This window comes from Camellia sinensis, chromosome 3, assembly GCF_055761805.1.
Source record: "Camellia sinensis isolate YWXY chromosome 3, ASM5576180v1, whole genome shotgun sequence".
Taxonomy (NCBI): domain Eukaryota; kingdom Viridiplantae; phylum Streptophyta; class Magnoliopsida; order Ericales; family Theaceae; genus Camellia; species Camellia sinensis.
Genome location: NC_138963.1, coordinates 9,049,642 through 9,064,060, shown reverse-complemented (window position 1 = coordinate 9,064,060; position 14,419 = coordinate 9,049,642). Strand labels below are relative to the sequence as shown.

The window sequence follows — 14,419 nt, the reverse complement described above, 5'->3', positions numbered from 1 at the left end:
CTCAGTCATGGAAACTGGTCATCACCGCCGATTTGTGGTGGAAAACACATTTTTTTTGACAATTATTTGAGGTGTTCTTCACATATGAAATCTGTATTTATGAAATATGATTTTTCTAAATTCATATTTTCTGCTTTGTTTCTGCTAATTTTTTCTTAAATCTGGAATTTCTAATCAGATTTTTTCTAAAATCTGAAATCTAAATTTCTATCTTCATAAATCTGATTGTTGTGCCTAATCTGAAATCTGAATGCTGATATCTGATTTTTGTGAAATATGAAATCTGAATTTCTGATTTTTTCTGATTTTTTTTCTTGACATCTGGAATTTCTAATCAATTTTTTTGCTGAAATATGAAATCTAAATTTTTGTCTTCATTAATTTGCAAATGTCTCCATGTGTCTTAAAAAATTCTGAATTTACAAAAACAATGTCTCCATGTGTCTTAAACAAATTTCAGTGTTGTTTTCATAAATCTGGAATGTCTCCATAACAAATTTCAGTTTTGTAAGTTGTTTATTTGATTTCTTACAATTCTCATTAAAAAAGAACAAAATTCATATCAAAGTGTTCATTGATTTTTGAATGCTGAAAATGAAATCTGATTTTTCCGAAATATGAAATCTGAAATCTGAATTTCTGATTTGTTTTGATTTTTTCCTCAAATCTGGAATTTCTAATCAAATTTTTTTTGCTGAAATCTGAACTCTAAATATATGTATTGATAATAATCTGAAATCTGAATTTGCCCTCTATGTTTATCTTCATAAATCTCAAAATGTCTCTATGTGTCTTAAAAAAATCTGAATTTACAAACAAATTTGAGTTCGTAAATTCTTAATTTGATTTCTTATAATTCTCATTACAGAAAAAAAAAGTTCATATCAAATTGTTTATTGATTTGTGAATGGTGAATGCAATATGATTTTCCTGAATTATGAATTTTGAATTTGTGATTTTTTCTGATTTTTGTTTATGAAATTTGGAATTTGTAATCAATTTTTTTGCTGAAATCCAAAATCTAATTTTATGTATTGATAATAATCTTAAATCTGAGTAAAACCCTCTGCTTTTGTCGTCATAAATCTGAGAATGTCTCCACATCATTATGTCCTGATCTTGCTTTGAACTGAACAATCATATAGCATTTCAACACAGGCTGCCATGTAATCAATTTCATTATTATAACACAAGAATCATGTTGCTTAGGAGATGAGAAAGAGTGACATTATCTACATTTAAGGTAACATTGGGAGATGAGGGAGAACAAATTAAATTGGTTTGAGATAATAAAGAAAGGCATATTAGCTTGTGGTTTAACTAAGATTATGGCCTTTGAAGGCTTTGATTGAGTAGGATGGTAAAACAAGCTTCATGTAACTGACCTAAAATTGTTGGACACATACGTAAGTATAGAATCAATTTTCCAGCCCTACAAACCTCTCCTAAACCCAGATGTCCACACCACTTCCTTTGATTGAGAATGTCTCCATGTCTCTTCAAAAAATCTGTATTCATATGTGGCTTCATTCATATATATGAGATTTTTTTTTGTGGTTATTCAACTTCACTTCTTATTACACTGGACATTTCAAACTGTTATTAGAAAATGTATGGAACTTCAACTACACTATTATTATATTGTGGATTCATGAATGTAAACTTGCCATTGGAGCACTCGATTGCATATGGCAGAAAGTAATTGATTTTTGTTTTCATTGACATATTTATCAGAAATGTAAAAAAAACATTTCAGTGCTTGACCTTTGGCATAATTTTAATTGAAGGTGATAATGTGAGGAAGTAAAATATCCAGCTTATATAATGTGGGGATTTGTCATTATTTTAGTTTAAAATTTTCATTTTACAAACATGTTGACAGTGAAACCATAACTGGTATGCTGTTTTTCTTTAACATAAAATGAATAAAATAATGAGTTTGTAAACCCATCCTATGAAACTTGTGCATCAGCGTATTCAGTTCATGTTAACCTGAAATATGGATATCATAAACTAATTACTGCTATGATTCATTATTACTTTCGAATGTTTGTCAAACATAGCATGGCTTCATTTACCTCTAGTGCAACTTCCAGTACATGGCCACGTCGAATGTGTGCCTGTGGACATGGCCCCTGTATTGTTAAGATTTCCAGGTCCACCAAAAATCCAGGGCGTCCCTACTTTGTCTGTCCCCGCCCTGTGGTGAGTGACCCAATCTTTACCGATCATAATTGTATGAACATGACCAACCGTTGAAACTAATAGTTCCATAATTTCCACTCATCAGCCCTGTGTCAGTTGGATTGGTTGGTGTGAAGAACCAAGGCGAGAGAACCAAGGCTATGCGTCTCCCGGAGATGAAATTGCCATGCAATTGCGGGCTGATGTCATAGACATTCAACAATCCTTGCGTGTCCTTAAGACCATTGTGTATGTGCTCTGCATTGTGGTTGTCATTTTGTTGTGCCGTATGTAAGCACCGTTACCATGTTTGGGGGTATGTACAAAGACGTTAGTATGTTGTCAGTATGTTGTTACTATGTACGAAGACGTTAGTATGTTGTCAGTATGTTGTTAGTATGTAGTTAGTACGTTCGTAGTATGTTGGTAGTATGTTCTCACATATGGGAGCCGTAATACTAACTATCATATTTTTTGTGGCCACTACTAACTTCCATGGAACCTGTTTACGTACGTTAGTATGCAAATTTAACTTTAGCATCATATATGTCTGTTTGTTGTTAATAATGTGTCATGGCTTATGCGTGTGTAAGTAACAACCAAATTTGTGATGGTAATCTTTTGTAACCGTACATTAGTAATGGCTTCCACACGTACTTCGCCGCGTAACCACTCGAAAAGCAAAGGCATTGTCAGTGACAAGTCAAGCAGCCTTAAAGAGACACAAAATCAGTTAAGCCACAAGGCCTCATGGGACAGTAACTAAGTCCGAGTTTTCCTCCAGTTGATCGCAAATGAGATTAGTAAAGGAAATCGCCCATTCTTAGTCCTCAGCCAGGCAGGGTACAAGTCGTTGTCAAGGAAATTTGAGAGAAAAACTGGAAAAAAACATGGACTAAAACAGTTGAAGAATAAGTACATGAGCTTGAAAAAAGAGTGGCAGGCGTGGACAAAGTTGATGGATTCAAGTAAGGGAGTGTCCGGGATAGGCTTTGACTATGACACCGGTTTGTTTCAGGCACCTGACGAGTGGTGGGACAAGATGGAATCAGTAAGTACATGTACAAACAAGTTTCATATCTGTCATTTACAAGTACATTTTTTAGTTCTTCATTTAACTGCAATACAATTTATTTATATGAAATATAACGTCTGCCTCTTTTATACATCTACATTTCTGCAGATCAACAAGGTGTGTGCGAAGTTCAGGAAAAAAACTTTGGAACACCGTGACTTGATGGAGACGGTTTTCATGGGGGCATCAGCTACTGGGAAGCACCATTGGACCCCGGGAGAGATCCTCCCTGAAGCTGATTAGGCCTCATCTGATTCAGTGCGTAGTTTGGGAGCGCAGCCATTTGCTGATCCGATACCCGCAGGAGTATAGGACGTGGATTCCGATTCTTCACTCGAGCATGTTCCGATTGAAAAGCCAAAAAGGAGAAAGACGCCATCAACAAGTGTTTCAAAGTCGAAGAAGGCAACAAGTGGTGTGCCCGTTATTGCGGAAAGCATGGACAGAATGACAGATGTGGTTCGTTCGAAGAATCAGCAGGTCACGGTTAGGCACCTCACAGGCAACGAATCGCTGTATACTATTTCCGAGTGCATGCATAAGCTGAGCAGTATTCCATCCATGATTGGTACGCCGTTATTCCACTTCGCCTCCACACTTATGGATAACGCCGATTACCGGGAGATCATGATGTGCCAGCCTGATGACGACCACATCATTGGATGGCTTACACAGAAACAGCTCCAGTGTACTGGGTCGGCGCCTTTTGCAAACCTGTTTGGGGGTCGCCGGATGTGATGTAGCGGTGTTACGAGTGTTTAAGATACATCTCCTTGTCTTCCTTTTTAAAATGTTGACTTATGGTATTGTTGGCAATGTACTAAAACAGGATGGTGCTGTGTGAATGTTTTCATTATGTCGTTTTTGTTTTTTTCTTGCTAGCTACGGGCAGCAACAGGTTTTAGGTAAGTGTATGGGTTGACGGACCGGAAGCATGGTTGTGCTTCATTTTTGGGAAATGAATGGGATGTTTGTGTTTTAATATTTTGTGTGCCTACGTTTGAGACAGGGAATTACGTTTTACTTGCACGCTTGTGAATGCCTATATATCTGAAGTTCATTTGTTAGTGTAGTTTGCTGGCTACTTTTGTGGTTGTTTCCACCATGACCCCCCTGTAAAGCATAAGTTGAACATCTTGATTTTTTGTGCAATTCATATGAGCATGCGCTCCATATGACATTTGTGACGGCATTGCTTTGATTAAAAACATTCTCGGAATTTTTTAATTGCAAACTTCAATATAATTTAAGTCAATGATTCACGTGCCAACTGAATGAAAGGTTGCCACTTTTGTAGGTTTCGCATGAACGAAGACGCGATGAATCCCTAGGATGGAAACAACCATGATGACATAACGGAAATGCTTAATCAAATGGTGGTCCAGGTGCAACAAGAACAGAATTGCACATTTGTACAAGCATGTCAGTGGGCGACAGAATGGTACGAGAAACACATGAATAAAACGCCGTGTCGCACTTCTATACTAACTGGGAATGCATGGATATGCGAACTATATGCGGGGCATATGGGTCGATTTGAGGAAAATGTTTGCATGCCGAAGGAAGTTTTTGCCGCATTGTGTGAGGCATTAGTAAATGATTTTGGGTTACAAGTCCCGCAACGTCCACATGGCTTAGCTGTTGAAGAAAACGTTGCAATGTTTATGCATGTGTTGAAAGGGAAGCAAAATCGGGAATCCAAGAACGGTTCCAACATTCCGGGGAGACTGTGTTGAGGCACGTGCATAACGTATTAACTTCCATGAAAGAGTTCATTGTTGTTCATTGCCGGCCCACATACAGTCAGCATCGTATACATCCATACGTGCGGTCTAGACGGAAATACCTACCGTTCAAGGTACTTCTAGACGGAAATACCTGATTGACATATAAATCAAGAAAATATATTTTGTTTTTGTTATTAACTGCACTTGACGCTTGGCAAAAAGGAAACACTTGTTATTAATTTACGCAACAAAACAATTTATCCATGTTTGCAGGACTGCATTGGCACAATAGACGGAACACATGTCAGTGTATGGGTTACGAGGCCAGATGCGGCAACATATTTCGGTAGGAAATACTGTCACACGCAAAATATAATGGCCGCTGTCGATTTTGACATGTGTTTCATATTCATTTCTTGCGGATGGGAAGGAAGTATGCATGATAGTCGCATATTCAACGAGATACTAACAAATGACAATGTCCCCTTCCCACATCCTGACGAAGGTAACACATGGTCATGTTATTAGGTTTGTTAACAAATACTTTTTTCCTGACAAAGCGTTATATGAAAATGACGCAGAATGTTCGTTTTGGTGTCATACATTGTCGTCATATCTGCAGGCAAATATTATCTTGTCGATTCTGGCTATGCAAACCGGATTGGTTACTTAGCACCATTCAAAGGCCAGCGTTACCACCAACAAGAATTCCGGCGTATTGCACGGAACGCGATGGCAAACACGCCAAGGGAATTATTTAACAAAGTGCACTCGTCCTTACGCAGTGTGGTGGAACGCACTTTCGGTGCCTGGAAAAATCGATGGCGGTTTATTCGAGACATGCCTCGGTATGACTTTGCAAATGTGCAAGTTCAGTTAGTAGGTGCGTCAATGGCATTACATAATTATATACGGCGAAACACAGGTAACCCAACAACTGTTCAGCCAATCTGTGACGAGGAAGAGGCTATGACAATAGTAACTGCCATACCAGAAGTTGAACATGACGAGGATGGTTTAATGGTTGGAGATGAGGACCCCCATATGGCATTGGTCCGCCTTCACATACGTGACAAATTATGTTACATGCGTAATAACGGAATGTTAGGAAATATATAGTAGTCGAAATAATTTTCGTATGGTTGTCCCGTAATGACACACGTGGAACAGACTGTATTCAAATATATTATCATGTACAATATGTATGAATTGCCACGGGAATGTAACCCCTTCTAGTTGCTGACGTGCCTAACTTTAAAAAACAACAATCCATACGAATTTTGCTTTTGGAAAAACAAAAAAAGGTGAAACAAATAAAAACAAATGAAAAAGAAAACTAATACACAAATTGTCATGTGCGACGTAAATTACAAATAAATGAAACACATAAATATATTAAAAAAAAGTTATTGTATACCAATTAAAAAAAACAAGACATAGTTAAAAATAAAAATCCAAGAAAAAAAAAAACATAGTTAAAAAAAAAACATAGTTATAGTAAAAAACAAAAAAATTAAAAAGACAAAAACATAAATTCCCAAATAAAAATCGAAAAATTTAAGCACAAAACCCCAAATCCAAACCCAAAATGCAAAAAAGTAACAGGATCAAAAATTAAGCATAATATGAAAAATCCAAGCGCAAAATAAAAAAATTTGAAACAGAAAAAAAAGTTAACGCAAAATCCGCCAAACTCAAAAAAAAAAAAAAAAAAAAAAAAAAAAAAAAAATTGGATTTGCAAAATTCGGGAGATTGAAACACAACATACAAAAATTGTCAACAAAAAAACATAAAGCAAAAAAAGCCAAAGCGAAACCCCCCCCCAAAAAAAAAAACAAAAAAAAGGCAAAATCGAAACCCCAACATAAAAAAATTAAAATAAAAAAGAAGAACCAAAATATGGAAAATTCAAACCAAAAATAAAAAAAATAAAAAATAAACAAATTAAGCAAAAGTCGGCAGATCGACACCCAATATAAAAAAAAAAAAAATAAACACAAAAAAAAAAGCCAAATCCAAACCCCCAAAAATAAAAAAAAAATAGCAAAATACGCGAAATCGAAAGATAACATAAAAAAATTAAAAAAAAAAAACCAAAATATGCCAAATCCAAAAATAAATAAATAAATTTAAACAAAAATCCAAAATTGAAAAAAAAAAAAAACCAAAAAAAAAAAAAAATTTTTTTTCCAACAAAAAGCCAAAATTGTAAAAAAAAAAAAAAAAAAAAAAAACCCGAAAATATGCCAAATCCAAACCCAAATAAAAAAATGGAAAAGGGCAATTTCGTCATTTAACAAGATGACACCTCACCAAAAAGCCAAAAAAGCCAAAAAGCCCTTCCCAAACCAGGCTTTTTAGCCCCAGGCTAAAATAGCCAAAAAAGCCAAAAAGCCAACCCACTTCCCAAACGGAGGCTAAATGTTTTTTTAAGCCAAACCGGCGACTGAATATTTGTTTAGTCGCTAAAAGTAGTAATTTGGCAACTAAAAACCAATTAATTTTATAAATCCTTCCAAAATTTGAAATGTTTCCCTCCAAATATTTTAGTTTTTTGGCAACCAAACTTCTAGTGCCAAAGATAAAAAATAATTTTTTATTTTCCATTCGACGACCCTCCGTTTGGGAAGTGGGTTGGTTTTTTGGTTTTTTGGCTTTTTTGGTTATTTTAGCTTGGGCTAAAAAGCTTGGTTTGGGAAGGACTTTTTGGCTTTTTTGATTTTTTTTGTCATAGAATAGTGTAATGATTATGGGTTGGATGTGATGTTTTGTTTGTTGTGGCTAAAATAGCCTATTTTATTTTTTGTGACTAAAATAGCCAAAAAAGCCTGAAACCTTCTTCCCAAACGGTAGATTTAGTAGCTAAAACTCAATATACGGTGAATCAATTTTTTTTTTGGTCTCCAATTCTGGTATTTTTAGCTACTAAATTTTTTTTAGTCGCCAATAATCAATATACCCCGACTAGAAAATTTTTTGGTCGCAATTCCACAACATTTGGCGATTAAATTTTTTTTAATAGCCAATTTTGATTGCCAAATGTGTATTTTGGTTGTAGTGATGTCATTCTAATCTATTAATGCAAATCTATTAAATTTTCTGAACTTAATAATATTGAGAGTAGGAATTAACAACTACTTTAAATGCAAGATAAATTAGATCTCTCTACGGTTATACATATTATTGAGGGAGAAAAAATAAGAGAGAATCGATTCGTGAGAGTTGTGAGTGATGAATTAAAAGTTGGATATCATAATTTCTGCATTTCTTGCATGTTTTCTTCATTATTTTTGTTTATTATATTTACAAAACAAGTGATATAAAGCACTTAGTACAAGCAAGGGATGTGAGAGATCATGCGGCACAATGTTTCAATGGTAGAACAAACTTTGTAGCATGAGGGAAATTTTCACCATGTCTACAAATTTGAACTAAGCCTCACATTAGTTCTCAATTAAGTCTTCTTTAAAGTTTAAGTTGTAAACTGTCTTAAAAGCCTCATTAAGGTTCAATTAAGTCTTTTTAGTAACTTAATTAATAGCATATTCAACCTACAAACAATTAATTCTTCGTACGCGTTACACACTTGTAATACTAACATTCTCTTATGAGGAAACAAAAAAAATGCACAAGGGTTTTGAGTAATATTAGAAGGGTTTTGAGCACCAAAAAGATAAAAATTACTTGAGATTGTCCCATGAAAATTTTGATGAATAGGATCTAGCTTAAGGGTATTTTAGTCATTTGACAATTTGTGTTTAATGGAATGCTACACAAAATATCAAACTTCAAGGCAGAGCTATGTTAAATGGCAAGCACAAGCCAAGTAGTAGTTCCCAAAACATGGAATATCAGATGCAGCATTAGTTCTCTAATTGTTCTTCTCGCCGTGGTGTTTGTCCTTGGCATTTTTGCTACGAACAAAGAAAGCAGAAGGTGGTTGTTTGATCAAAAGACTCAGAGAAACACTGACAACTGTGATTTGTTTTCGGGAAAATGGGTATATGATGAGAAGAACTACCCTTTATACAAGGAGCAGCATTGCTCATTCATGTCCTTGTTCAATGGGGTGGCTTGCGAGAGGTCTGGCCGAATGGACTTAAAGTACCAGCATTGGAGGTGGCAGCCTCATGAATGTGACCTTCCAAGGTCTCTCTCTCTTTCTCTCTCTTACACACACACACACATTGACAATGTTATGCTTGTGTGTTTGAGTTCTGTGAAATTTTACATGTTAACAAGGTTTAATGCCATGGCAATGCTGGAGAGACTAAGGAATAAGAGGCTTGTGTTTGTTGGGGACTCATTAACTAGAAACCAATGGACTTCAATGGTCTGCTTGCTGGAATCATCAATCGCACCGACTCTAAAATCCGTGACCCCAAAGGGGTCCTTAACCACCTTTGAGATCGATGTGAGTCAAAAAACAATAATAAATATTAAACTTCAATACAATATCAATTCTCTCCTATCCTTAATTTCTAAAAGTCAAGGAATTACTGTTTGATTTCAAAAGTGTCCTAAATTGTTGGTTTAATACAATATTGAAGGAATACAATGCATCAATTGACCATTATTGGGCTCCATATCTAGTGGAATCAACCTCAGATCATCCAGTGCACCATCATTTTTCATCGGAGCAAATTTTAAGAGTGCAGGCAATCGAAAAGCATGCTAGGCATTGGACCGATGCAGATATCCTCGTCTTTGATTCTTACGTGTGGTGGAGAAGGCCAAAATTTAAGGTTTTGTAAGTACATTTTTGTAAACAAACTAATAGCATTTTGATCAAACAAGTCAAATTTTTTGTTTGAAACAATCATATTGATAATAATTATTTGAATATGCTTAGATGGGGATCATTTGAAAGCCCAAACAATACCTACAAAGAAGTTGAAATGGTACATGCTTTGGAGATGGCTCTAAAGACATGGTCAAATTGGTTAGAGATCAATGTCAATCGTTCCAAGACGAAAATTTATTTTGTTAGCATGTCAGCTATTCACGGAAGGTATGGTATAATTAGTTTAATTTAAAAGTAGGATCATAGTATGATTTTTTTTTTTTATAAATAAAATTTGGTTAATGAATTGAACATTGCAGGGGTGAAGAATGGGGCAAGAATAAGGGTGAAAATTGCTACAATGAAACCGAGCCAATCTTGAAAGAGGGATATCATGGAAGTGAATCAGACCCAAGAATAATGCAAAAGGTGGAAGCTGCAATCGACAAATTAAAAAGAAGAGGTTTGAAAGTTCAAATGCTTAACATAACACAACTTTCAGAGTACCGGAAAGATGCCCACACAACCATTTACCGGAGGCAATGGGGGCGTTTAACTAAAGAAGAATTAGCGAATCCCAAAACCCGCGCAGATTGCATACATTGGTGCATTCCTGGAGTGCCTGACGTTTGGAATGAGCTCCTTTATGCTTACATTTTTCATTCTTATAGTCCAAGTTCAAAACAAAGCCAAAAGTCTAAGATTTATGAATCTTCCAATTCTGAAGTACACACCCGTTAAAAGTTTGAGATCAATAAAGTTTTTGTCCTACTTATGCAAGATTAACAAAGCTGTAAATGGATCTACCAGCAATAGAATTACTTGCTATAATTCTTTTTTTTTCTTCTTCTTTGAATATTTGGATCTTGATGAGATCAACCAGTAAATGGTTGTGTCCTTGTTTGTCACAATAGAGAAAGTTTAAAGGAAAGCCACATACCTCATTAAAGAATTCTCTTGATGTTTTTTCTTTAACTAAATCGTAGACTTTAGAGGTATGAGCACTCAAATATGTCATATTCAATTATTCATGCAAAAAATTTAAATTTGAAGTGTTGGATCTCACGATATTAACTCATTTTGACATTTAAGGCTAAGAGGATAAAGTTTGAATCAGAAAATGTGAAGTATTGGTTCTTCAACAATGGCTTTCAATGAAGTGTTCAATAAATTTTGATCCAAATGTGGAACAAAACAATCTTTTGAATGATATATATCATGCCTGTATATTTTTATTTTTTCAAATTTATTTGGATCATATGATTGTTAAAGCTCTTTCTGTCACCCTCTATTTCCCCACATTGTGGTTGCCAAATGAGTTGCTTCAAATAGATGCATGAAAAAATAGAGAATTTTTGCAATCCTGAATGCTGTAGTTATACGACATCACTTTTACTATTAAACTATTAATTATGAAACCAAGTTGGGATTTACTTAACTACTACAAAAATTGTTAAATTGTAGTAGTAGATCACATAACTATTAGAAATTGTTAAATTATATAATAGTTGTTAGAGAGTTGAACTACAGTTGTCAATTGGACCACTGAAACTTAATTCACACTATTAAGCTTTGCTAGTCGCCAATTCCACAACATTTGGCGACTAAATTTTTTTTAGTCGCCAATTTTGGTCGCCAAAGGTGCATTTTGTTGTAGTGAATGTTCTGGTGTGCTGGCACCCAAGCCATCATCTGGTCCTCATAAAATCAAGGGAATGCCCGCCCTTGATTCTTATCCTGCGTAACAGGCTGAAATATGCTCTTACATACCGTGAAGCCATTTCAATCTTGATGCAACGTCATATCTTGTTGACGGGAAGGTTAGGATAGATAAGACCTACCCTTCTGGTTTCATGGGTGTGGGGATATATTTTTGAGTACCGACACATGGCAAGGTGACGCCGACGTTTCAGCCGAGGTGCCACGTGTCAGGGTCATGACGCCGAGGTGATCTCGATCAAGCCGAGGTTATCTCAGAAGATATCGAAATCCGAGTTAAGCGGATAAGAGATAAGGGACAAGAGTCTTAGAATAAAGAGGAGACTTAGTCAGGATAAGGATAAAGCTCTTAGGGAGTTTATCTTTATCTCTTGAGGAGTCCAAAGTAAGTACTGAACAGGAATCCATAGAAGTCAGGCTTCTACTGAGATTAGGATTGAGGTAACTATAAAAGAGAGGCACCCCCGTGGGTCTAAGGTACGCAATTTTATGCTTTTGATACTTAAGCTTGTGAGTTTAGCACTTGATTTATCTTTGAGATATATACTGACTTGATCGTCGGAGTGCCCCCAGGTGGTCGAAACCACCGCCAGAATCTTCTCTTTCTGTTACAAGTTAGCCAGGTGTCATCTATTCTGCCAGTGTTCTCCAGCTGAATACTGAGTTGGGCAATGTGATAGGAAAATCACTTACACAATTTGGCGCCGTCTGTGGGAACGAAAGTAGAATAGATGGCCAGTAACGGACAGAAGGAAAAGATTGGGGACGACACTCCTACTGGGAGTGGGAGACCTATTGACCTTGATGGCGAAGGAGAAAGGTCGAACGCAGAAACTCATAAACAAAATCACGGAGCCAAAGACGTCGGCCAAACTAGCGACGCACCAAAGAAACCTGATCAAAGCAGGTACTACAACAAAAGTGACCTCCAGGTTTGGAAGGATAGGTGCCTACGGAGGAACGAAGAGGTAAAAGAGATGGCTAACAAATTGGTAGACCTACAGTCGGTCGTCAATTTCATAATGCAAAATAACGTCATGCAGCCACCATACCCGCTGCATGACACGCCGATTCCAGCGGCCAATACCCAGAAGGGAGGACAGAAAACAATCCCCGTAGCCCCTCAGCACAACGGAGACGAAAGATACTCTCACCAACCTTCTAGGGAGGACGGAGGAAAAGAATCAAGAAGAGAAGGATCACGGAGGACGCATCGCATAAAGGAGGCAGACCCCAAAGGACATCGGCATGTTCAGGGGCAGGCACTGTGCTTCGACACAACTCATGGAGAAGGATCGAAAAGGGCTCACTACGAGGCCGAGAGTAGTATACCAAAAAGACTGAAGGCGAAAGATAGCCGAGCTCTTGGGCGGAGCAAAGAAGACTTAAGAGATTACCTCAAAAGGAAGCAACAATATGCCTATGCCGAGGTAACCTCCCCAAATAAGCCGAGGACACCATTCTCGGTGGAATTAGACAAGTTTGAGGCGCCGAAGAGATTCAGTATGCCGAGGTTTCAAATATACGATGGAAAGTCAGACCCCAACTTCCACATTGGACTATATTTGAACTCAATGGCATTGTATAGTGGGAACGAGCCGTTGCTCTACAAAGTGTTCCCCTCATCCTTCGAGGAGATTGCATCAGATTGGTTCCACAAACTACCGAAGGAAAGCGTGAAGACTTGGGAAGGCTTGGCCGAGATGTTTGTGGCCAGGTTTGTAACAAACAAGCTGCAGCCATTAAGTGTGGACGCATTGATGGCTCTGAAGATCAGCAAGGATGAAGGCCTTAGGGCCTATGCAAAAAGATACTATGAGGTATTCAATCGAATACTCGAATGTAATCAAGAGGTGGCAGTCGTATCTTTTAAGAACGGCTTGAAAGACAACTGTCCACTTCGAAAGTCTTTGGCAAAGACATTGCCGAAAAGTATGGAGGAGCTCATAGCAAGAATCGGGAAGTACACTAGAGCTGAAAAAGACACATCAGGAACCAGGGAGATAAAACAAGAGAAAGGAAACGGCTCGCTGAAGCGAGGCCGAGATAACAATGGAACGAACAGGCAAGAGGCAGAACTGAGGGCCACACAAGCGGTAACAACTGTGTTCCGAATCCCAATTCCTAAAGTCCTGGATCAAATTCGGAACCAACCTTATTTCAGAATGCTAGAGAGGACTCTAGGAGAGTTCATGGGAAGAAACATTGGCAGCCATTGTGCCTACCACAACGAAGATGGGTATGTAACTCAGGGTTGTAGAGCCTTGAAAACATATTTGGAAGATCTGGTGAGACAAGGACATCTGAGAGACCTTGTCGATGAGACCCGGACAAGGGAAGAACGGGCAAGATTGCCTCAGGCACCAGTAGCCCCACCTCCCCCAGCACAACAGCCGCAGGTAGGAGGACCTCGGATAATCAACGTAATCCACTCAAAGGTCAACGAAAACGAAATCCGAGGAGAAACCCAGAAAGTGAAGCACCTGCAACATGTCTACCAAGTCGGGGAGAAAAGGCATCGGGCAGGAGAATGCCAAGGACCAATGATAACCTTTACTGAAGCCAACCTAAAGATGGTCCAGCATCCACATAATGATGCCTTGGTAGTATCCCTCCAAGTTGGGGAGTGCCAAGTGAAACGCATCCTGATTGATCAAGGTAGCTCTTGCGACATCATGTACGTCCGATGTTACAAAGAGCTCAGTCTTCACCCAAATGATATGGAACAGTCCAATGGCCCAATGGTTGGGTTCAATAGAACGCCGACATGGCCTCTAGGAGCAGTAAGCTTGGAGGTGCAGGCTGGCACCAGGAAGATCAAGACAGAATTCACCATCATCGACACACCCTCCCCTTACAACATCATTTTGGGAAGGCCATGGTTATATGCAATGGGGGCAGTTCCCTCAACATTGCATCTACTATTGCGA

The 14,419-nt window shown here is 37.6% G+C and overlaps 1 protein-coding gene and 1 long non-coding RNA gene across 2 annotated transcripts; both read left to right on the top strand.

The window, feature by feature from the left end:
• Nucleotides 1–2,821: 2,821 nt before the first annotated feature.
• Nucleotides 2,822–3,623, top strand: LOC145820913 (uncharacterized). The gene is made up of 2 exons (XR_014362952.1): nucleotides 2,822–3,235; nucleotides 3,368–3,623. It is a non-coding gene; the product is annotated as an uncharacterized LOC145820913 (long non-coding RNA).
• A 5,172-nt stretch (nucleotides 3,624–8,795) lies between these two features.
• Nucleotides 8,796–10,511, top strand: LOC114314608 (protein trichome birefringence-like 34). Its single transcript, XM_082917806.1, has 5 exons — nucleotides 8,796–9,136; nucleotides 9,230–9,401; nucleotides 9,538–9,737; nucleotides 9,840–9,998; nucleotides 10,091–10,511. The coding sequence occupies exons 1-5, from the start codon at nucleotides 8,796–8,798 to the stop codon at nucleotides 10,509–10,511; spliced, it is 1,293 nt and encodes a 430-aa protein (XP_082773932.1).
• The last annotated feature ends 3,908 nt before the right edge of the window (nucleotides 10,512–14,419 follow it).

What these genes read in the sequence shown, in the direction of transcription:
- LOC114314608 (XM_082917806.1), top strand. Translation starts at nt 8,796, where the DNA reads ATGGCAAGCACAAGCCAAGTAGTAGTTCCCAAAACATGGAATATCAGA. An exon ending in CATGAATGTGACCTTCCAAG is followed by an intron (nt 9,137 to 9,229) that starts GTCTCTCTCTCT and finishes CATGTTAACAAG; the next exon opens with GTTTAATGCCATGGCAATGC. An exon ending in ATGTCAGCTATTCACGGAAG is followed by an intron (nt 9,999 to 10,090) that starts GTATGGTATAAT and finishes TGAACATTGCAG; the next exon opens with GGGTGAAGAATGGGGCAAGA.